General features: G+C 44.2%; 2 protein-coding genes across 8 annotated transcripts in view; one reads left to right on the top strand and one right to left on the bottom strand.

Moving 5' to 3' along the window:
* The first annotated feature begins 237 nt into the window (after window positions 1–237).
* On the top strand, window positions 238–21,441 carry MEST (mesoderm specific transcript). 3 transcript variants are annotated; one of them, XM_060156665.1, is made up of 12 exons: window positions 238–285; window positions 9,079–9,233; window positions 11,320–11,399; window positions 11,802–11,879; window positions 12,003–12,139; window positions 12,292–12,350; window positions 13,447–13,487; window positions 14,026–14,096; window positions 14,348–14,449; window positions 15,820–15,896; window positions 17,072–17,135; window positions 17,699–18,174. In XM_060156665.1, exons 2-12 carry the CDS (start codon window positions 9,080–9,082, stop codon window positions 17,844–17,846), a joined length of 1,011 nt encoding a protein of 336 aa, XP_060012648.1. In that variant the 5' UTR covers window positions 238–285; window position 9,079; the 3' UTR covers window positions 17,847–18,174. The 3 variants fall into 3 exon arrangements, with proteins under 3 accessions (XP_060012648.1, XP_060012649.1, XP_060012647.1); XM_060156666.1 differs by lacking the exon at window positions 238–285 and adding an exon at window positions 5,830–5,905 and having other exon boundaries at window positions 18,055–21,441; XM_060156664.1 differs by lacking the exon at window positions 238–285 and adding an exon at window positions 5,830–5,905.
* Window positions 19,587–21,574, bottom strand: part of COPG2 (COPI coat complex subunit gamma 2) — a 129,488-nt gene continuing 127,500 nt past the window's right edge. For all 5 annotated transcript variants that reach the window (XM_060156658.1, XM_060156663.1, XM_060156662.1 and 2 more), the window contains 3 exons: window positions 20,741–20,879; window positions 20,349–20,447; window positions 19,587–19,869 (listed from right to left, as the gene is read on the bottom strand). In XM_060156658.1, coding sequence (XP_060012641.1) covers window positions 19,739–19,869; window positions 20,349–20,447; window positions 20,741–20,879 — 369 coding nt within the window. In that variant the 3' untranslated portion in view covers window positions 19,587–19,738. The remainder of the gene's footprint in view (window positions 19,870–20,348; window positions 20,448–20,740; window positions 20,880–21,574) is intronic.

Below are 21,574 nucleotides of genomic sequence, written 5' to 3'. Positions count from 1 at the left end.
TCGTTTATTCAGCCTCTTATTCAATGCACAGCCTGCCGTTTCATACCCTTCGCAATAGGTGGCGCTGACGCCCGGCAGGGAGAAGGCGGCAGCATAGGTTGGGCTCGGGGTCGATGGGCCGGTGCGCGGAGGTGGCGACGCTCTAGCCCAGAACCGGGTATTCGGTGGCTTGGCTGGGTCTTCCCTGGGACTGGGGTCAGGCGGAGAAGCTCTGGCCGCGGGAAGCGCATGCGCAACCGGGTCCCCAAACATGGAGTCTTGTAGCCCAGGTCTTACCTGAATCAGGTAGGAAACAGGCGGGGAAGGAGTGACCCTCCACCTTTGGCCTCCTAGCCCAGCGGATGACTGGGCATGGGCACACTCGGGGTATGTGGCTAGTGTGCGTGGACTACACCAATCCTGGGGCCAAGCTTTGAGTGATAGTGGCCCGGGAGGCCGTGAGGACCGGCTGGGGCGTGCCGGATTACGCGGAGGTTGGTGGGTGGCCGCACGAGGTGTGCGCTCCACTCGAGGGCCACGCGGGCGAGGTCCTCGGTCATCGTCTCCTAGAACCTCGCGGTCGGACGAGAACACAGAAGTCCCCTAACCCTCGCCCGCGGCCTGACTCCCCACAGAGCGTTTAGTCACTCAGTCAGTCGGCTTGACCATCCCTCCAGGAAATCGGGTCTCGAGTTCCCGGGAGGCTGCGCCTTCCCGCTTCGGGACCTCATTGGTGGTTGGGAAGGTCGCAGCCACACGGGCCTGGGCGAATGTTGGGGGCACGGGGACGCGGCCACCCGGCGCCGGTGGGGAGGGGGTGTAATTTTCGCTGGGAGTTGGAGCAGCGAGTGCGGGGCTGTGCAGAGCGAGTGCTTAGAAACCGGCTGGGGACCAAGCGCTGCGGTAGTAGCGGGGGTGGGGGCCCTGGAGGGCACGGTGGGGGAGGACAGCTGAAGGTTTGCGGTGGTGATAGCAATCGAGGAAAAGCAAAACACCTGCTTCTGGGTTGAGTCATCCAGGCTGGGGGGATAATTTAATGTGGAATGTAGTTTAAAAAAAAATGAATTGTGTGCCGTAGCCCTTTCTTCCCCAGGCAGCTAGGAAATTGCTTGTCCGTCCGAAAGAAAGCTGTTTTCCTTAGAGGACTGTGATGAGCATCAGATGAGATAATATACATGAAAGGGTAAAGAGCTATAAAAATGCAAGATATGATTTTATTTCAAATCCTTCAACCTATTTATGTGTGAGTGTATAAGATGTATTCCAGGTGTGGAACAGCAGAATAGTACCAGACTTGGGATTATGGGATGTGCCCAGTAATGCAAAGGGTGTGTAAAGATACTTTAGGGGTGCTCAGTAATACTGTAATCTCTAGAAACAGTCTCTTAGGTTTATCTTATCTGGTTAATGGGTTATTCAGCTCCCTTGCTTCTCTCCTCTCCCACTTATCTTTTGAACTTTTTTCAGCCAAAGATTTTTACCCAAAAACGAGCCTGAAGAGGAAGGAAGACACCAGTCGCCTTTTGGATATATGGGTTAAATTTGATTGAGAGGGAGGTTGATGTGATTGTATGCATAATTTCTTCAATTTGTCTTGCCCTCAGCATGAAATAGCATGTTGTACAAAGAGCTCTGGGTTGAGGGACACCCAGGAAAGATCTTGTTGTGGATCTGACCTTTCAGGGAGGGGTCACCCTGGCCAAGTTCCAGTGCCTCTCTGAGCCTTAGTTTCTGTCAGATGGGAAAAGACCTTAAAGGTCATTCATGCATTTATCCAGACCTTGCATACCTGCCGCAGGGCTACCCAACCCCTAGAGACAGCGAACTTGTCACGTCCCCAAATGGCTGAGCTACCCAGTCTCTAGACAACCCTGTTGGAAAATTCTTTATGTTGAATTGACATCTGTTTCTCTACAATTTGCACTCATTGGAGCCATACAGAATAAAATGTCTAATGCTGCTTCCACAAATATTTGAGGACTGCTAACACATTTCCCTTCTTCCACTCACTCCACAAGGGTTCTTTTCTTCCAACTAAACATGCCCGGTTATTTTAAACAGGGAGGCAGTGTGGGGTAGTGGAAAGAACGCCAGCTTTGGAGCCAGACGCATCTGCGCTCAGTTCCCAGTCCCTTCACATACTAACAGTGCTCTGAGCTGCTGTATCTTTCTCTGAAAAATACGGATGAAAGTACTCATCTAGCGAGTTATTATGAGAATTAGGGATAAATTGGGTGAAGATCCATGCTATAGTAGGAGCTTAAAATATGACAGCTGTTACACCTTCAGTGACATAATTTGCAATGCATTTTAGTCGGTCTTCTCTGAACAAATTCCTGTTTATGTGTCTCTTAATATCTGCTGTGCAGAACAAAATAAAACACTTTCTCGCTAGCAGAATAGAGCAGGATTAGCTCATTCTGGGTGCTTCTCTAATTACAGTCTACAGTCTACAGTGGGTTTTTTTTGGAGCCATATCACATTGACTCACTGACAACTAAAATCCTGACTCGCTTTATGTGCTGCTGCTGTTCAGTCAAGTTTCCCCCATCTTGGACTTCTTTAGCTTATTTGAATCGATAATTATGGCTCTTGCAAGTGGCAGCCCCAGTTCTGTCCGGTTGTCTCCATAAATATCCTTGTTGTCATATTATGGGTCTCAAACTGGGGTTCAAAAAAATGATTATTGAACCCACAGTACCAGCCCTGCTGATCTCACCACTGTTGCACATCAGCAAGCTAATAAATGCTGAGCTTTCTACCCTCATCTTTGCACAAATCTGAGGTCTTTTTATGTGGGACTGTCTGAGAATTGGAATGTGACAGGAATGTATGATAAGCTACGGGTTGAGGGAATGCTGCTGCCTGTGATGTCGGTCAAGTGTGGTGTTTGTATCCAAGAAATGAAAGGGTGCACTGAGAACCAGCCAGAGGCAGGCTTTGGATTTATGTACGGCTACATGTTTTCTCAGGCACTCCAAATGTTTTATACCTTGGGCCAGATTCTCCCCTGGTGGAGGAAGCTTCTCTCTGTAAGTCAGGCACGGTTAAAAAACTCATTAACTGTTTGGCTTCTGGGGCATTCTCTAGCATTCTCTCCCGGCTTTAGCCAAGCTGATCTCTGTTAGTATCCTCTGCGTTTTCCAGACTCCTTGCCTCTGTGCTGGGAGGTTCTTCCAAACAGGAATGCTTCCTTCGCCTAAACGAGTTACGGGTTTGAAGTCCTTCTCAACCTTGAGCCCTCCTTTTCCAAGGAGGTTTTTCCTAGCACTCTGTCCGGGACGGTTTGTCTTGAGCATCAGACTTAGAATTCCCGTTGTCTTCAAGTGCTTCCCTTGGTCCCCTCTGCCGCCCCCCACCCCCCAGCAGTCTCCCCTCCTGTCTACCTACTTGTTCCATGTGGGTGGACATGTTCCATGGCTTTCAGAATAAGATCCTTTGTGAGCACTCAGTCCATTAAATACAAAATTGCCTTCATCTCGGATGCTGGTGCTTCTGGTATGGTGAGAATGAAAGTGCGGAATTGTTTGTAGGACTTATAGGTTCCATTGACAGTAAATACGAAAAACTATAATGCCAAGTTTGTTATATATTGTTGTCTTAGTTAAAATAGGAAAGTCTTTATTCTGTTGAAAGGACCGATTTAAATTTTGTTGAGTAATTATTTCAGTCCTTAAAAGGTGGTGGTTCGTTAAAATAGGTAATCTTCCACTTGTTAAGGGGAGTAATTTAAATTTCATTAAGTAACCAATTAAGGCCACAGAGGGTTTAAATCCATCGGTGGCTCCTCATTTTCTTCGGGACAAATTGTAAACTCCTTAGGGTGAAATACTCTTTCTAGCCTAATTTTTTGTCTACCAGCGCCACGGCCCAAAGGACTTGGAGTTTTCCCCAAAGGCTGTGCGGTCCTGCGCCTCCGGTGCTTTGCGAATGCCGTCCCCTCTGGTTGGAATGCTCTTTGTCTCTGGTAAATGTCTATTCATCATTCAAGACAACCCTTTCCCCCCTCCCCTTAATTACTTCCTCCCCTGTGCGCCCTCAAATTCTTGTACTTATTCATGCAGTATTTATTAGGAGTCTGCTTTGTGGCCAGCGCCGTGGCAGGCTCTGGGGATACAAAAGGTGAATAATACTTGGGCTCGGGCTTTGAGGGGCTTGCATGTTAGGGGGAGGGGGCCAACCTGTCACAAAACGCTGATAGGAAATTAAAGGGAAAATTTAAGCACCGTCAGTTCTTGTGTGTCATCCTCACCGGATGGACAGCAGCTCGCTTTGGGGGCAGGGGCCATTCCTCCTTCGTCTTTGCACCCCTGGCTCTTAGCGCTCTGGAGGTGCTAAATTAAGCATTGGTTTCATGAACCTCGGAATCGACACCAGTAGAGGTGTACCCTAGACTGCGCCACACGTTTTGGTGACACGCTCATAGATGGCGGTTTCTCCTATGTCTGACTGGTGGCCCTCAGCTCCCTGGCACACTGTGAGGTACCGGGTGGGCTCGGCTGGCCCGGCCTTTCGCCCAGATGTTCGGAATCATGCTCGCCCGCGCTCTGGGCAGTTGAGTGGCGGGGAGGCCTGGGCGGGCACGAGTGGAATAGAGGCCTGCAGCGCCCCTGCTGGAGGGAGCCGGCACCGCTCGGGCCGCCTGGCTCGCTCGCAGCCCACGCGTTTGTCAGGAATTCAATTTACAGCCAGAAAACGAACAGACACTGATTCTCTACACTTTTCTCTTCAAAGGCGTGATAGATGTCTTTTAAAGGATTGTGGATGAGGAAAAAAATCCTTCCCTCTTTTCCGTACCACTGGGGCCCTCGCATTGTGATTCAGTCTTAAATAAATGCATAAACAAAGGGAGCTTTAGTCTCATAATTCGGCCGATCATTCTTTCCGGCACAGGACGGGCTAATGCCGGGAGTGGGTGCCGCGGGAGGGCTGCGGCGGGCCTCCGGCACGCCGACCACGTCGCGCTGCCGCAGAGGAAACGTGCCCAGCGCCGCGGCGGTGGCTGACCGAGAGAGCCCAGACTTGCCCCAAGTTTTGCCCCGTTTTTTGCTCTCGAGCGGTCGTCCCTTGAATCAGCCGATTAGCTCTGCGGTAGCCCAGCCAAGCTTGTCGTTCCCTAGCCACTCGGTTGTGCCCTTGGTGGGTACCTGTAGTTAGGGACCTAGGAGGTGTTGGGCGTTCAGGGACCGCTGCTTTGGCCCGGGCACTCGAGCGGTTCAGAGCCCCCGCCTCAGCGCGGATCGCGAGCGGGATGTGAGCCGGCGCCACAGCGGAAGCCCTGGTCCCACTGCATCTGAGGTCAAGTGGCCACCTCTGGGGCTGGGGTGGGGGGCCTATGGGTGGTCTCGGGGGAGGTGATGGAGTCTCAGGAAGTCTGTCGTGTCTTCCTGTAGTGTTAACTCGCCAGAGGAGGATTTTTGCTACAGAACCTGTGGTTCAGGGTAGGGGGCCGTGAGGGAGCAGCGGGGTGCTGGTGGGGGTCAATACCCCTGAAGGTGCCCTCCGAAGCAGCTGCTGTAGGAGGGGCGCCCCATCCTTGCGCCCTCTGCGGGGCTGCGGGGAAGGGGGTGGCTTCGGCGGGAGGGGCACTGCAGCGCGGTGGGCGGGCCAGGGGCGGGGCGCGGGTGGGCTCTAAAAGTCGGTGCCCACTCACTCTGCGCTGCCGCGGCCACCAGCACATCCCGGCGCATCACAGCGGGCGGCGCCTCCTCTGCGGCAACCGCGCCTTGCGCATTGCCGCAGCGCACGCCCCGGTGGCCGCTCGCTGCTTGCCGCGGCCGCGCCGCCCTCGCGGGCTGTGGGCTGCGCCCAGCTGCCGGCCGACCCTGCACCGCTGCGGGCGCTGCGGCGCGCCCTTTGCTCAGGGCCGGTGTGCAGGCGGCATGGGATAAGACGCCACCATGGTGCGCCGAGATCGCCTCCGCAGGTGGGTGCGTGGTGGGAGAGGGGGTGGGGGGAGCGTGTGTGACTGGCTTGCAGACGTCGTCCCCAAATGGGGTGCGGGCCAGCGGGTGGGACTTTGTCCGTCCGAGCTGGGGCTGCCAGAGCGCGACTCCCGCAGTAGAGGGAAAATCTCCGGAGGGTGAGGGGCATGCATTCCCGTCCTCTGAGCCCGTTCTACCTGCTTGGAAGAGGATGTCTCGCCTGCACACAGTAGAATGTTCAGAACGCCTGATCTCCCTGATTTAGGATTTCTAGACCCTGGTATCTCTCTGATGCAATTTAGAATTTCTAGACCCTGGCGTCACCCCGTGCGGTTTAGAATTTCCAGACCCTGGTAGCGCCTTGGAGTGACTTAGGATTTTTAGACCCTGGTGTTACTCTGATATGGTTTACAATTTTTTTTAGACCTCGGCATCACCCTGGCATGATTGAGGATTTTTAGACCCCGGCATCGCCTTGGTGCGATTGACGGTTTTTAGATCCTGGTGTCACCCTTGCGCGATTGAGGATTTTTAGATCCCAGTACCCCCTAGGTGTGAATTAGTGTGTCTAGACCCGGTTTCACTTTGACGCGATTTAAGATTTTTAGACTCCGGTAACGCCTTGGCGCGATTAGGGTTTTTATATCCCAGCATCGCCTTGGCGCGGTTTAGGGTTTCTAGATCTGGATTTTGCCTTGGCGTGAATTAGGATTTTAACATCCGAATATCACCCTGACACGATTTAGGGTTTCTAGACCCCTGCATCGCCCTGGCACGATTTAGAATTTTGAGACCCCGGTATTGCACTGCGGTGATTTAGGATTTGAAGACCCTGGTGTCGCCGTGGCGTGAGTTACCGCATAGGTGTGACTAGAACTGGCAGTGTCTTATCACCGAGGCGTAAGTATTTTTGAGATTTCAGTAACAGGAAGCCAAGTGAGAATGATGTGACCAAACTCATAATATTACACATGAATTATTTGCATTGGTTTACAAAATAGTTCATAGTCTCACCGCGATGCTGTGAAGTGGGCAGGTTTGGTGGTATTAAATGTGTGTATTTTTCCTATTTACAAGATGAAGAAATAAAGGCTCGGAAAGGTTCATTAATTTCTGGAAGGTTTGTTACTGGGGTTTGCTGAATTTGTACTCTTGATTCTTGGCTCATCAAAGAATGGAGATTTGGGTCAAAAAATGTTTAATCTATTTTGCCTACTGACTGCCTGATTGCTTACGTACTAAAAATCCTAAAATGTTGTTGGGGGCATTTTTACTGAAGTAATTAAGACAGAAAGCGGCTTTCTGAGGGGTTGCCTCTTCGCTTTCTTAGCGTAAAAGAGAAGGAAGAGGTGCGGGGTGAGGGTGTCCCGAGCGGAGAGTGTCAGTCCTTTCCCTCACCGCCCCGCATGGTGGTCGGCGGCGGGGCGGGGGAGCCTCTCCTGCTCAGCTCCTCTCGTATGCCCTCCCCGGCTCTCTGCTGAGTCACTGCAGATACTCGGCTGCTGGAACCCGTCAATGAATGAGATGAGAAGTATGGGGATCAGGAGTGATGAAATGCGCAGGTGAAAATGTATAAGCTTAAGTCCAGGACAGGTAGCGCTTAGAAATGATCATCTAAACCTGATACTTTTTGTCATCTCACCTTTTCAGGAGATAATGGGATGTAGCCTACTACTACTGTGGGGGGTGGATATTGCGATATAATGGTCATGTTCCGGGCATTTTTTCTAATCATTTCTTAATCTTTCTACCTTGGAAGGTAGAACCAAATCACTGGGTCTGTTTTATGGATATGCACTTCAAAGGGGGGAAGAAAAAAAAGACCGCCCTGGTGACACCTTAAAAATAGTCAGAAGAGCTGAGATTCTCTGTGGATGTGAAACTACAGGCTCTTATTTTTTGAAAAAAACTCTAAAATAAATAAATATCTTGTGAGTTGGATTAGTTTGTTAGAGATTGTGGCCAGATTACAGGTAATATGGTAGAAGGATACAGGCACAAAGACATTTCCACCAGGGCTTTCACAATTAATTCCCCTTATTTATAGTTCTGTGTTCTTGACAATTCTTATTTTAGTTTTAGACGGTATTTCCATTCTGGCTGTTTTTAAGAGAATTTCCATTCTACTGATGGTTCTTTCCCTGGTGGCCATCAGGAGTCATAAGCTAGAAACAGAGGGAACTGTTTCTAATTCCTGTTTAGCACTTCTTGTCATTGTGGATGAATTGATCTGGACCTTCGAAGTCCTGGGCATGGGAAAGTTGGGTGTGCAAATCAGTGCTTTCCTCCCCAAAACAAAATCAGTTCTCAGATGCTCTGCTCCTCTTTTTGGGGGGATGGGAAGGAAGGGGCATCCTAAGAAATTAAATAAATGGGGGAGCTTCCTCAAGAGTCTGCTAAGAAAAGCAGAAATATAATCTGCTGCCCTGACCTCTCAAGAGATTAGATATTCAGGGTCATGATAAAGCTGCTTACGTTGGAATATACAGGGCACCTATCTTCTTACTTTCACAGACTCTTTACCCTGAGCAGTTTCTCAGCACAAATCCAGATAGTAGTAGCAAACTGGGCTTCACTGGAGTCAGAGGGTTGATAAATATTAGAAAATCAAGAGCAGCTCTCTGCTTTAGGACATGTGATGTTCCTACTTTTTTTTTTAAAAACAAACATTAGTTTAATATATATATATATATATATATATATATAATGTAAAACATTTTACCAGTGTGGGGCTGGTGGGTAGATGGTAGAGCTTTTAGAGTAAATATGAAGGGAACCCTCCCTCCCCCCAGGAAGCCTTGATAAAAGACAATGAAGTTACTTAAGTAATTTATCTTCCTTTTACTTTATATAAAACCTCTACAGCAGGTCTTGGGAAGAGCACAAGGGAGGGGCTGTGGGGTTAAAGTGGGATGAAGTTGAGGGGGAAGATTACATATGAAAATAGTATATTTTTTTCCTTAAAATTAGAATGATGAGCAAATATGGTGATTGCCATAGCAGGCAGAGTACACTTACATTCTTGGTAAATTTTCTGCCACGGTTGACATGGAGGACAGGGTAGTCCCCACATGGTACAGAAATTCCCCACCCTGTTTTACCAGTTTGGGGCTTGTGTTAGAATCATGTACAATGTCACCCAACTGCTTACCCCGGGTTTCTGATTTCCCTACAGGATGAGGGAGTGGTGGGTCCAGGTGGGGCTGTTGGCTGTGCCCCTGCTTGCAGCCTATCTGCACATCCCGCCCCCCCAGCTTTCCCCTGCTCTTCACTCATGGAAGTCATCAGGCAAATTTTTTACCTACAAGGGACTGCGTATCTTCTACCAAGGTAAGAACAGGGCTCTTGAAACACTCTGCACGTAGAGGTCCCATGGGTCCCTCTGAGGTACTTATTTTGCGTCCATTGGTCTCTGTTGCCCCTCAGTGATGGAGGGGAAAACCCTCTTTTTCTGTGTAGTGTCCATTTGAAGGAATGGACTAATTCCCGTCATTAATTTGATAGCAGGGAAACTCAAAGAAAATTGCTGGGAGGGTGAGGGGTGGTGGAATGGAGATTCCAATGTCCATAGACTGACTTGTTAGTATAATTTATTTATTTTTTCTGATTTTGACTTTTTTTTTAACATCTTTATTGGAGTATAATTGCTTTACAGTGGTGTGTTAGTTTCTGCTGTATAACAAAGTGAATCAGCTATACATATACGTATATCCCCATTATCTCCTCCCTCTTGCGTCTCCCTCCCACCCTCCCTATCCCACCCCTCTAGGTGGTCACAAAGCACCGAGCTGATCTCCCTGTGCTATGCAGCTGCTTCCCACTAGCTATCTATTTTACATTTGGTAGTGTATATGTGACCAGTATAATTTACTTTGTAGCCTGATTTGCAGTGATAGATAGTACTGGCTTTCTTTTGTGAGCGCCCCTAGTGTCAGATAATATAAACAACATCCATAGATACAGCTGCCATTGGTTCTGTTCCCCCATCCCTGATTTCATTTTATTGTTTCTATAAAGATTATTTGTTATATGTATAACTAAATGTGATTTAAGTCTTATACCTTTGTCTAAGTTAATTTGCTAATAATTATTATGACTGCTACTTACCAATTAATTACCTTATGCTAGGCATTGAATTATGTTTTCAACCTTCATAATTCCGTTTAATCTTTACAACAGTACTTGGAAAGGTGCTGTTCACCTCATTTTATAGGTAAAGGGAATGAGAAACAAGATTGGAAAAGACTGCTTTTGGGCGGGGGTCAAGAGCAATAACGAAAAATGTTTGTCATAAACCGTTTTTCATTATTGCTCCTGACCTCCTCTCATTCGCTATATTCAACTAAAAGTAAGTATATAATTTTCTTTATGTTGGTCACTTAGGTTGTTTCTAGTTTTCCAATGTTTTAAATAATGTTAAAGGGAAATCTCCATGTATGTGTTAATTTTTTCCTTATTTTTTCAAATAGTACTTCGTGTAAATGAAATGATTTATTTGCATGGATTCTCAAGAATAAGACTCCTAGGCTAAAGTATATACAATTTTTCATTGCTTCTAACTAAATTATTTTTGTAAACCTTATTATCAAATTCTCATGCCAGTGGCAGTATATGAATCTATCAGTTTTAATCTAATACTATTTTTTATTAGCAAGGCTACTTACCGTTTAAATATTTGGCTAATTTAAAAGATGTTTATACATTAAAAAATGTTCATGTTTATTAGCCTTTTCTTATAGTTGCTAGAATTTTGCAATAGTTGAGCATTATGCTTTTAATATTCAGTTGAGTCTCCTCTGCGGGAAATAAAATTGTTGGACAAATGGCATAAACTGAGGCACCCACTGGGTTGAGGAAGGGAATTTTTGTGAGGCCATTAATAATCAGGTACAAAGAACTTGTAGTTATTAAGTTGTGACTGTATACTTTTAACTGTGAAGCTTTACTTTTTACTGTGGAAAAGCAATTTACATATTAATGACACAGAATAATGGGAGAAATGAGGAAATACTTCTTAAAAATCTAGGTGAAAGTAAGCAGTCCGCCGTCAAGTATTTTCATATAAAGTGAGCTATTTACGTTTATAAAAAATTGAAATATAGTTGATCTACAATATTATATTAGTTCAGGTGTAAAACATTAGTGATTCAATATTTTAATAGATTATACTCCATTTAAAGTTATTATAAAATATTGGCTATATTTACAATTTTTAAATATACAGAATAAAAGAAAACAGATATCAAATGGCTATTCTTACGTAAAGCAATAAGCTTGCATTTTTAAAAAAATCTGTTATTTTAATTTCATTAATTTGGTCAAGGTTTCTTGTCCTTTATACCAGATTATTTCATTTTTTCATATCTTCAGGGTTATTTTCTTAGGGCGTCGGCCTAACTGCTCTCTCTCTTCTCAGACTCTGTGGGTGTGGTTGGAAGTCCAGAGATAGTTGTGCTTTTACACGGCTTTCCAACATCCAGCTATGACTGGTACAAGGTAAGGAAATCAGACTTCTGGATCCTACTATGCCTTTAAAAATCCAAAATCGAGGATTTTGTTGTCAGCACTGGAAGACTTGCATATTTGAGTTGCTTAATAAAATAGGATTAAATGTAGAACTGTTGCTCATTTACTGTAAGGGAGTAAAAAAGTCTTTGGCAATCTGGGAGCGATCATTGCCAAGTTAAAAAATGTTGGAGTTTCTCCCTCAATGGAGATTAATTATAAGGAATAAAGCACTTTCCAGGAGGATCATTTGTGGGCCTGTGGTGGTTTCATAAGATTTTCCCTTTATCGAAGTCTGTTTATTAAGCTGTTTATTAAGCTGTTTGCTGCTGTAGGTTGGAGAAGAGGAGGGGCAGGATTAGAAAGACCAAACCATCCCTTTCCTTCTTGTAGATTTGGGAAGGTCTGACCCTCAGGTTTCATCGAGTGATTGCCCTTGATTTCCTAGGCTTTGGCTTCAGTGACAAACCGGTAAGCAGCATCTAGATGGGGCAGTGTTGCGGGATGGGGGTAGGCAAGGATGGAGGGGTCAGGCTGGCAGACACACCTGCACCCTTGACTTCACCCTGTGTATCTGGGCTCTCCTTTCCCTAGAGACCACATCACTATTCCATATTCGAGCAGGCCAGCATCGTGGAAGCTCTTTTGCGGCATCTGGGGCTCCAGAACCGTAGGATCAACCTGTTGTCTCACGACTATGGGGATATCGTTGCTCAGGAGCTGCTCTATAGGTCAGTGAAGCCATGACTTGTGTACGATTCACAGGTTTCACTCGTTTAAGATGAGAGAAGTACATTGTTCTGGGTTCTTTCTGGCCCTTTTCCCTCTTGGGAGTTTGTCTTCAGCTGCTCAGTAAGCTATGTGTTTCCCTCCCCACCTCTAGGTTCAAGCAGAATCGATCTGGTCGGCTTACCATCAAGAGTCTCTGTCTGTCGAATGGAGGTAACTGCCTTGGAGGCGGGTGGAAAGTGAGGTGTAGCCTAGAGGGCCACATTTAGATACGGCAGTGACGTCTAAATGGTAGCCTGATGGTACTGCAAACAGACCCAAGCAAAGTAGTGGATCTTTACCTCTTTCATGCCATGAACCACTTTGTGGCCTGATGAGATTTACTGACGCTTTCTCAGAGTAATATTTTTAAATACAGAAAATAAAGTAAGATTACAAAGGAAACTGATTATCTTGACGTTAAGTTAATAGAAAGCTGTGTTATAGTAAGATGTGCTTTTTAAAATGTATTTAATGCATTTTCCAGCAAGATCTTGTGGTGTGTCTGGTAACAACTGTGATTAGAAGTAGTGGGGAGTGCAGATGATATTTCGCAATCTCTGCAACAACTGCAGTGGGTTCTGCAGACATTTGAGATGAAGCCACAGGTGCTTCTACTACTACTGTGGTTTGTGTCATAAACTCTCAATTCACAGTAGTGCCAAGTTTCAGTTGGAAATTAGCGAGCCCTTGATTAGACCTTTTGGAGATGTTTCTTGTTCTTTGCCTGCCATTGAGCCTGGCTTGTAAATCCATGAATATCCAGGTGCCCCCCGAACACCTTAGAATACCTTAAGGGCAGATTGGGAGAGGAGTCTGTTTGTCCCTTTATCAGTAATGCTCATGGCTTTCTCCCGTTGACTCTGGAAAAAAATGGAAACGGAAAAGCTCTAGGTGTTTTGAAGCATCTACACTTCTGAAAAATCTCTGGTTTCCTTTGCAGCCCGAATAGTTAACAACATTGTGTATTCTTAGGAATGGGTGGAAACGCTAAGGGGAGCCAGAGTCTAGTCATCAGCAGTGTGGATGACCATGACATATTTTTCCCTTCTCTCTACAGTGGGGAAAGTGATCCCAGTGGGATAGAGTTTGACCTGATAAACACAGAATTCCCTGGATAAATAATAAATGACAGTACTAAGTTTTTATTTGTAGTTTGGTTTTTTGCAGTAAAAGCCCTCAACTAATAGGGTGAATTGTCTCCGATAATGGGCCTATGTTTGGCCTAAGATTGTTGGTAAATAACTACCCTAAGTCTCTTCTCCTACAGGTATATTTCCTGAGACTCACCGTCCTCTCCTTCTCCAAAAGGTTGGTTACTCCACTGACTAGATCTTTAGTTTTTAAGGTTTATACTGATATAAATAATGCTGGTATCTTTATAACGGCCATACCTGCTCTCAAGGGCTGTAGTTAAAATCTGTTTCATCATGAACTCATGTTAATGAAGTTAATTTTTTCCTTAATAAAGGAAAAATAAAGCAGTAGAAGTGACCCCTAGATAAATAAAGGCTTATTTCTGAGAATGAGAGCAACAAATATTTGGAGAAGTACAGCTATCTAAAGGGTTGTGTCATTAGCATGATGTTTGAACAAACTGGGATCCTAGTCTAAAGTTGAATATATCAGTTAAAAGTCTTTGGGATTTAGGGAAGCGTAGAATGTAATCTTAAAGGGAATTAGAAATAGATTCGTTTTTTATGGGAGAAGAATGTGGGTAAGCAAAACAAGAAACTAAAAGCCAGTAGATTTGGCTAAAGTCCTTTTTTAGTTCCTAGTATAAAACCTTTTATCCTGGATAGTTGTTTTCTTTCTTTGGACTCTTCGATTTTTACTTTCACACCTATAGCTTCTCAAAGATGGAGGCATGCTGTCACCCATCCTCACGCGACTGATGAACTTCTTCGTATTCTCTCGAGGGTAAGTCATTGTCAAACACTGATTCACTTCAGCATGGGAGCAATGTAGTGAAAAGTTGCTGCCATTAAAGTTCTGGGCCAAATCTTAGGGTTTGACCCTTTAAAGTAAAGGTGTTGACCACTGCCAGGCAAGTAGTAGAAGGAATTCATAAACCAGTCAAGGGTCAGACATACATGACCTGAGGTTCCAATCATACTTGATGTACTGAGTTCTTCTCACACTTACCTTTCTGCTTTTTTGGACTCGTTCAGTCTCACCCCAGTCTTTGGGCCATACACCCGACCCTCTGAGAGTGAACTGTGGGACATGTGGGCAGGGATACGCAACAATGACGGGAACTTGGTTATTGACAGGTAAGAAATAACCCTTTGCTTTGGTTTCCAGAGACACTTCTTTTGGGAAGTGGGGAAAGATGTGGGATTGTGTGTTCTGTTCCTTGCTTTCATAACCACAAGGAGAGTGGTAATGACCTCTGAGGCAAACCAAAAAGTCATGCTCTGTACTTTCTAAGAAGAAAGAAATTGAGAATAGAGTGAGCTCTGAGCCTAAGCCATTTGGCACCATAAGTTTGGATAAACAGCTGCAAATTCTAATGCTAATTTAGTCTGTAACTGACTGACTGGCAAATCGTCTTTGGACCTTTTGTCAATAGTAAATGTTTCAAAATGTCTAATCATAATTCTGAAAGGTGCTTAATGCCTCTCTCAAAGTACAGATTGTTTCCTTTTTCATATCTTTTCTGTAGCAACAGGGACTGAGAAGGGAGGTTTCTCTGTCTTGTACAAAGAATCCCCATGCCTTGGTTCAAATGAGAATGTAGCCACTTTCGCAGAGGGACCTAGAGATAGTGTATCCAGAACTACTTGGGGTAAAAGGCCCTGTCTCTTTGCCAGCTGGGTCAGTGTAGCTTCCAGTGTGTTAACTGGTGGCTCTGCTGGGAACTGTGAGGTCGAGGGAGCCATTGCTCCCTAAGGAATGGGACCCTTGAAGATTCATTTTAATATAAAAAACTGAAAAACAAAGCCCTCTTGTAAAATTCCCTTGTGCTTTCAAGAAACTAAATACCATTTCTAAGAGGTGATATTTGAAGTTCACAAAAATAATTGTCCTGGAGTTGGCAGTCAGAATAATTAGAATATATGAATTTGAGTTCTAAAATGTAGCTGTGACATCTTACACTGTAGGATGAGGACTCTGCCTCCATTTTATCTGTGGTCAGATGAAATGCAGAGGTTGAAGCTTTGTGCTCATGAACTTCTACACAGAATTTTAGAAGTAGATACCAATTTAGAGATCATGTAGTTCAGTCTCTTGAAGATGAGGAAAGATGTGTGTGTTAGCAACAACTTTTGAGTCACAGAGCTTGTTAGTGGTGAAGCCAAAATCAGAACTCTAGACCCAGACTTTAGTCACATGTAATCCAAAGTAACTTCCAGCCTTCCTAGATTTCATTCCCTGCTTAATAAACACAAAGAACCATTAATTCTAACATCGATAGTAGGCGTGATCACTGCCATAGCTACATGGTGGTTAACTCTAGAGGGTAAAAGAAACGGGTAAATTAAGTGGGCCATTCCCAGGAATGCCAAGTTGCTTCTGGATTAAGAAAACATATTGATCGTGTTCAGTAGGTTGTGTTCCTTGTGGTTCCTGTCAGGCCTTTGCATCCCCATAGCAAAAAAAAGTTTCTTGTTTTACTCTTGCTGACTTACCTGTCCTATAGTCTCTTGCAGTACATCAATCAAAGGAAGAAGTTTAGAAGACGCTGGGTGGGAGCTCTTGCCTCTGTATCTATTCCCAGTGAGTATTTCTATATTACCTCTTTTTTCTTTTTTTAAATAAAGTTTATCTTGGGCTGCGTTGGGTCTTAGTTGCAGCACACGGGCTTCTCATTGCAGAGCACGGGCTCTAGGCATGCAGGCTTCAGTAGTTGTGGCACAAGGGCTCAGTAGTTGTGGCTTGCGGGCTCTAGAGCGCAGGCTCACTAGTTGTGGCGCACGGGCTTAGTTGCTCTGCAGCATGTGGGATCTTCCTGCACCAGGGCTCCAACCCGTGTCCCCTGCATTGGCAGGCGGATTCTTAACCACTGCGCCACCAGAGAAGTCCCTCTATATTACCTCTTGATAGGAAAACTGAGGGACTACGGGTTAAATAACTGAGGGACTACGGGTTAAATAACTGCCGGACTTAGCAAAGATACAAGATAACTAGCTAACTTTGAATTTCAGATAAACAACAAACAAACACCTATTTAGGATAAGTATAGGCTATGCAGTATTTGAGATATACTAAAAAAAAAAGTCATTATCTGAAGTTCAGATGTAACTGGCCATCCTTTATTTAATCTGGCAGCCAGTGACATGTGTTGAAGAGAAGTATATAAAACATTGAGATCCTGTTGCAAAGGGAGTTGGTGTCTCTGTCAGGAGTGAGAGTTAGACCAGTTTCTGTGCTGTGCATTGTCAGTAGCTGCCACATTCAATGCTGAATTGCTGGGACAGCAGGCTGTTTAGATTATAGGTGGTCTCTGCTTATTTGTCTCTTCATTCTTATGGATTTAAAAAAGAAATTCAGTGCACTATCTCACACAGAGTATTTAGTGCTCAGGCTATCACTGGTTGATTTCAAATGTCAAGGGTCAACTGTAACTGAAGAGAGAGACTTAAAGAATGACAGTCTTCTGGATTTATAGAAATGGAATGTTGGAAGTGGGGCTTATTCCTTTTGGTCCAGGGCACGGAAGAGATGAAGGGACTGAATGGTTGTTTACAGGAGAAAAGGTCTCAAATGGACTGATTTTTAGGCTTGTTCCCATATGTTCCTTGTAACCTACTTATTGAAAGAAGCTAGGTTTTCTATTATAAAAGAAATTTAAAGAAAAAAAATTTTGTTTTTGAGGGGTAGTTAATTTTACAGTGGGAATAGAAAAATGGATGTGAGAGCTATTAATAATTCATTCCTCTTCCCTTTCCTAGTTCATTTTATCTATGGGCCACTGGATCCAGTGAATCCCTATCCAGAGTTTTTGGAGCTGTACAGGTGAGTCTCCCTCAGGGGTCTTTGTTTTCTTAGTACCTCATCCTGACAGTGGTGAACAGAATTGTCTGTTGAGGCAATCTAGCCTCTGTCTCTGACCTCACTGGCTGTTCATCTAGGAAACACATAATAGAGGATGAAATGGGGAATCTTACTCTCACATAATGTAAAGCTCAAGAAATTCAGTTATACATTCTCTTGGTTTATACAGTCTGTTTTCACTATCATGGTTACTACATGTTCCGAGATGTACAGGTAAGAAACAGCTATCACGTGAACCAAGGAATGGAAGTGGATATATTTTAAGAAGCGTTTGTTTTAGTCTGATTGTAAAGCCAACTCATTGGCCTCAGCTGAGGAGACTGCATGGGGAGAATGAACTGTGGGAAAGTGCCTTCGCAGGTTGTTCTCCTCTCTAGGTATTTATTTGGAAGGTGTCGGAATATGAGAGCTTGATTATGTCACATAAAAATGTTCCATACCTTCACATGGCCTAGTAGAAACAACCCAGTAGTAAATAGCTTACATTTAATTTTAAACAAAAATACCCTCTCTCATCTCCTCAGGTTAAGCAAGGTCTTTTGTTATCTTTACTTGGACAGTGAATTGCTGAATGGCCCACTTCTCCAAGGAGCTGGAAGTCATCCCGCTCTGACATGTGTTGTATATGTGTTATATTTTCACGTTGTTGTCTGTTGGAATATGAGCATTTAAAAACTAGTCTGTATACATCATAAATGGAATTGGCAAGTTTACCTGCCTAAGATAGATATAATTCCAAAGTAGAAGGTGAATAAGCTCTTTGTTGGTTCCTTCCAGTGTGGTATGTCCACAGGGGCGTTTACTAGGGCTGCCCACTGGCTTACATCCCTCCCCCTCCCTCCAGCCTCAAGTTCACCTACATGCTGTTCTCTTCCACTAGGAAAACGCTGCCGCGGTCCACAGTGTCGATTCTGGATGACCACATTAGCCACTATCCACAGCTAGAGGATCCCATGGGCTTCTTGAATGCATATATGGGCTTCATCAACTCCTTCTGAGCTGGAAAGAGTAGCTTCCCTGTATTACCTCCCCTATTCCCTTATCTGTTGTGTATTCCACTTAGCAAGAAACGCCCAAAAGAGGTCCTGGCCACCAAACACTATTCTCTCACAAAAGTCCACCTGACTCACACTGGTGAACAGCATATAGTAAAAAGCCAGCAGAAGCTCTAAGGGTGACCTTCTAATAGTCCACCTCCCATTCCTTTGACATCTGATCAAGTGTATGGACTTGCCTTTGTGTTATTAGGAAATTCTGATGGGCACTACTACTCACTGATGCAGAAAGACAGACATTCTTTTGCATAAAAGTCTTTGAAACACTTCTATGGACTTTTCTGAAATATTTAGAAATGCTAATTTCTGGCCCTGGTTGGAATTATCTAAAGGTGCCACCTTCACCTCGCCTTGAATGGCTTTAATTCTCTAAGTGACACAGCTTCAAGTGAGAATGAGTCTCCCTTGTCATAACTTTGGATTTAGTTTCATTAGCTGCTTCTAACTGTAGTCATTTTGTTAGACTTTGGTTTCAATAACACAGTATTCTAAGTATACTTTAAGACTATGATTTACCTACACGTATTATGTATGTATTTTATAAGGACACTAAACCAGCAGACAGTTACTCTAGCAGAGTAGTTTAACCTTATTAAACATGTTTCATTTCTGAGTAAATTGAAGTAAAGCCAAGCTATTTACAGAATTTCCTAAAATCACAGAACATTAAGGACAGTAGTCTCTGTGCCAGAGATTTACTGTTATTTGCTGTTAGAACTGGTCTTTCCAGCTAATAACAGTCGGACTCGTCATACCTCAGTGCTTAGAAGCATGTCCCTCCCGAGCCAGGGTGGAGAGGAGGGGATCGTTGTACAGTCCAAGTTACCAGGCTGAATATATACTGATTGCTTAACTTCTCGTTGGTTGTCCCAGAGAGGGTTCCTCATGTAGCTCAGCAATTCCTGTACTTTACAGACGGGAAAGTTCTAGAAACTTTAAGAACAAAGTCTGAAAGTTCTATGAGCAAATGGTGCTGAATACTTTTTTTTAAGCCACAGTTTCATTGTCTTAGTTAAAACAGGATTATTAAGTGGTGATTTTAAATTCTTTTTTTTTATTAGCAACTTCAAGTATAACAACTGGAATAAGTGTTTATTTTCTATTAATAAAAATGAATTTTGACAAAAGTGGACTCTGGCTCCCGCTCCCCCACCACCCCTCTGGGATAAAAGCTTTCCAACATTGCTAGGAGCTTTCAGATACACAGTGAATTAAAGAATTTAATGAAGTTAGGCAGCTGGGGCATAGGATAGTATTTGATTTTCAAGATCACCCAAAGCTGTACTACCATACCAAAGCTGACCAAGTGTAATAAAAAGAAAAAGGAACAACAAAAAGACATGCACAAGGACAGACATCTGCTTGATCTGCTGGCTCAGGGCCAAACATTTAATTTGCTTTTCTGAAGTCATTCATTTTTGAAAGTATGATTCTGGGAAATTCATGCCAATAGCCTGAAAGCCCACTGACAGTGAAGGGTACATCAACTTCATCTCACCCAGTAAAAACTTATCCAACAGAAGCCAAGATAACATCTACAGGTGTTCCCTCTTTGCTTCTGACAGTCACCTGCATGGTTACCCCATCTGCTAAGGCCAGCCTGGACCTCACCAATAAATCATAGCCACCTCTGTATACACCTGAGAGGAAAAAAGTGAGGAAAAAACCATGTTAAGAACTCAAAACAAGCTCTGAATAATGAAATTGATCGTGCTCTGCCTGCATTTCCTTTCTATTATTTTAGTTTAGCTTTTCTAGAGATTTGTGCTTATGGTGGGAATTGAATCCTACATACAAATTCTAAATAATCTTTTATATTCCCATAATACCAGGTACATAGAAGGTATTCAATAATATTGATATGGAGTACTTAAGCAGGGGGCACTGGTATCTGTAGAAGAGATTTAAGTGTCTTGGGCCAAATATACATCTTAAATAGCATCTAAGAATAGCATGCAAATTAAACAGCTAAAACAAATTATTCATTTTGATGGGGCTTCAAGTTGTAACTCATATAATGGGATAATGGGACAGTAGCAGGGCATGAGATGCCCATGCACATCCCTTCCTATCAAATTTTGCAACAAAATACAGGAGAAATCTGGTGAAAGTTTCTTACCTGCCAGATAGAGGGAATGGGAATTCTTGTTCTCAGGTACTTTGTCTGACCTTTCACATGGCTGCATGCCCAGAAATGTGATGATGTTGTTGACAGCTTCTGTGTTGAGAAGATTGATGCAACCGTATGAGAAAAGGTCAGCGTAGGGATCTGCCTCTGCACTAGTTGGTGCTGGGAGTTGGGGGTGCACAGGGTTGGTGGTGGTGTGTGGAGGGAGGCTACTGGACTGGAAATGGGTTGACTGTTAGATGATGAAGACAGCGTTCTGGCCTTTTAAAGTGAAATAGTTTACGGAGTTTTTAAAGAAAAGGGAGTCCTTTTGGAGTAACAAATATGCCTATTAGGTGTTAGACTGCTATCAGGCAATATACTGATAGCAAAATTGTTCTCACCTTCAAGAGTTTTGGTAGAACTGAGGGCAAAGGTCTCCTCTTTCTCAAAGGTGTCGCCTACCTCTTCCCAGGCAGCAGCAAAGTTAGGCTTCATTACCTTCTGAATGTGGTCAGACACAGTCACTTCAAGATCTTCTAGCTAGTGGGTTAACAAACAGGGGTGAGAAAATGAGTCCTCTCAGTTCAGTACAAAGGTAGAAGAGATTAGTTCATTTGGTTTTATCATCCTGTGTTATAGCCTTTGCAGGAGCCTAGGAAAAACTCTACTACCAAGCTAGTTTGAAGTTCTGTAGTCTGGATAAGTCTAACAAGGTAGGCCCTAGCAAAGGAAAGCAAGAAAACAGGTCATCTGGCAAGAGCCATATTCAGATCGACGTCTGTAGCCCTGGTGTAGGTACAAAGCAGTCACATTGCCACACGTAACTGCAGAGTTCAAGCCGTACAGGGCCTTCTGAACTTCGCATTCACGAACAGGTAGATATTTCTAAAACTTTTCCCTGCATTCTGTGAAGGCTTTTCAGTCCATGATGTGGCTACATTATAAGCAAACTAAAAGCTGCTGAACAACAACAAAAAACCCCTACCCCCAATACTTTAAATAAAACTGATCTCAATGAAAATCATGTAATTATTTTCATCTCTTAATTATCCCTATTATAAAAACATTAAAAAGGGTGAGTTTTGCTTTAATCAGTACTGAAGAGGTAAATCCCAATTCTCTTTGGCATGATGCACTCCCACGACAGGAGGATTAGCCCAGGTCCTCCTCAGCTGTAATGTGTTTGAGAAGAATACAATCCCATAAGTTCATGTCAGATGAAAATGTTCTCTCCA

Source organism: Lagenorhynchus albirostris, chromosome 8, assembly GCF_949774975.1.
Source record: "Lagenorhynchus albirostris chromosome 8, mLagAlb1.1, whole genome shotgun sequence".
In the NCBI taxonomy this organism is placed as follows: domain Eukaryota; kingdom Metazoa; phylum Chordata; class Mammalia; order Artiodactyla; family Delphinidae; genus Lagenorhynchus; species Lagenorhynchus albirostris.
Note: the sequence above shows the minus strand (reverse complement) of the source record. Positions and strands in the feature narration are given on the sequence as shown.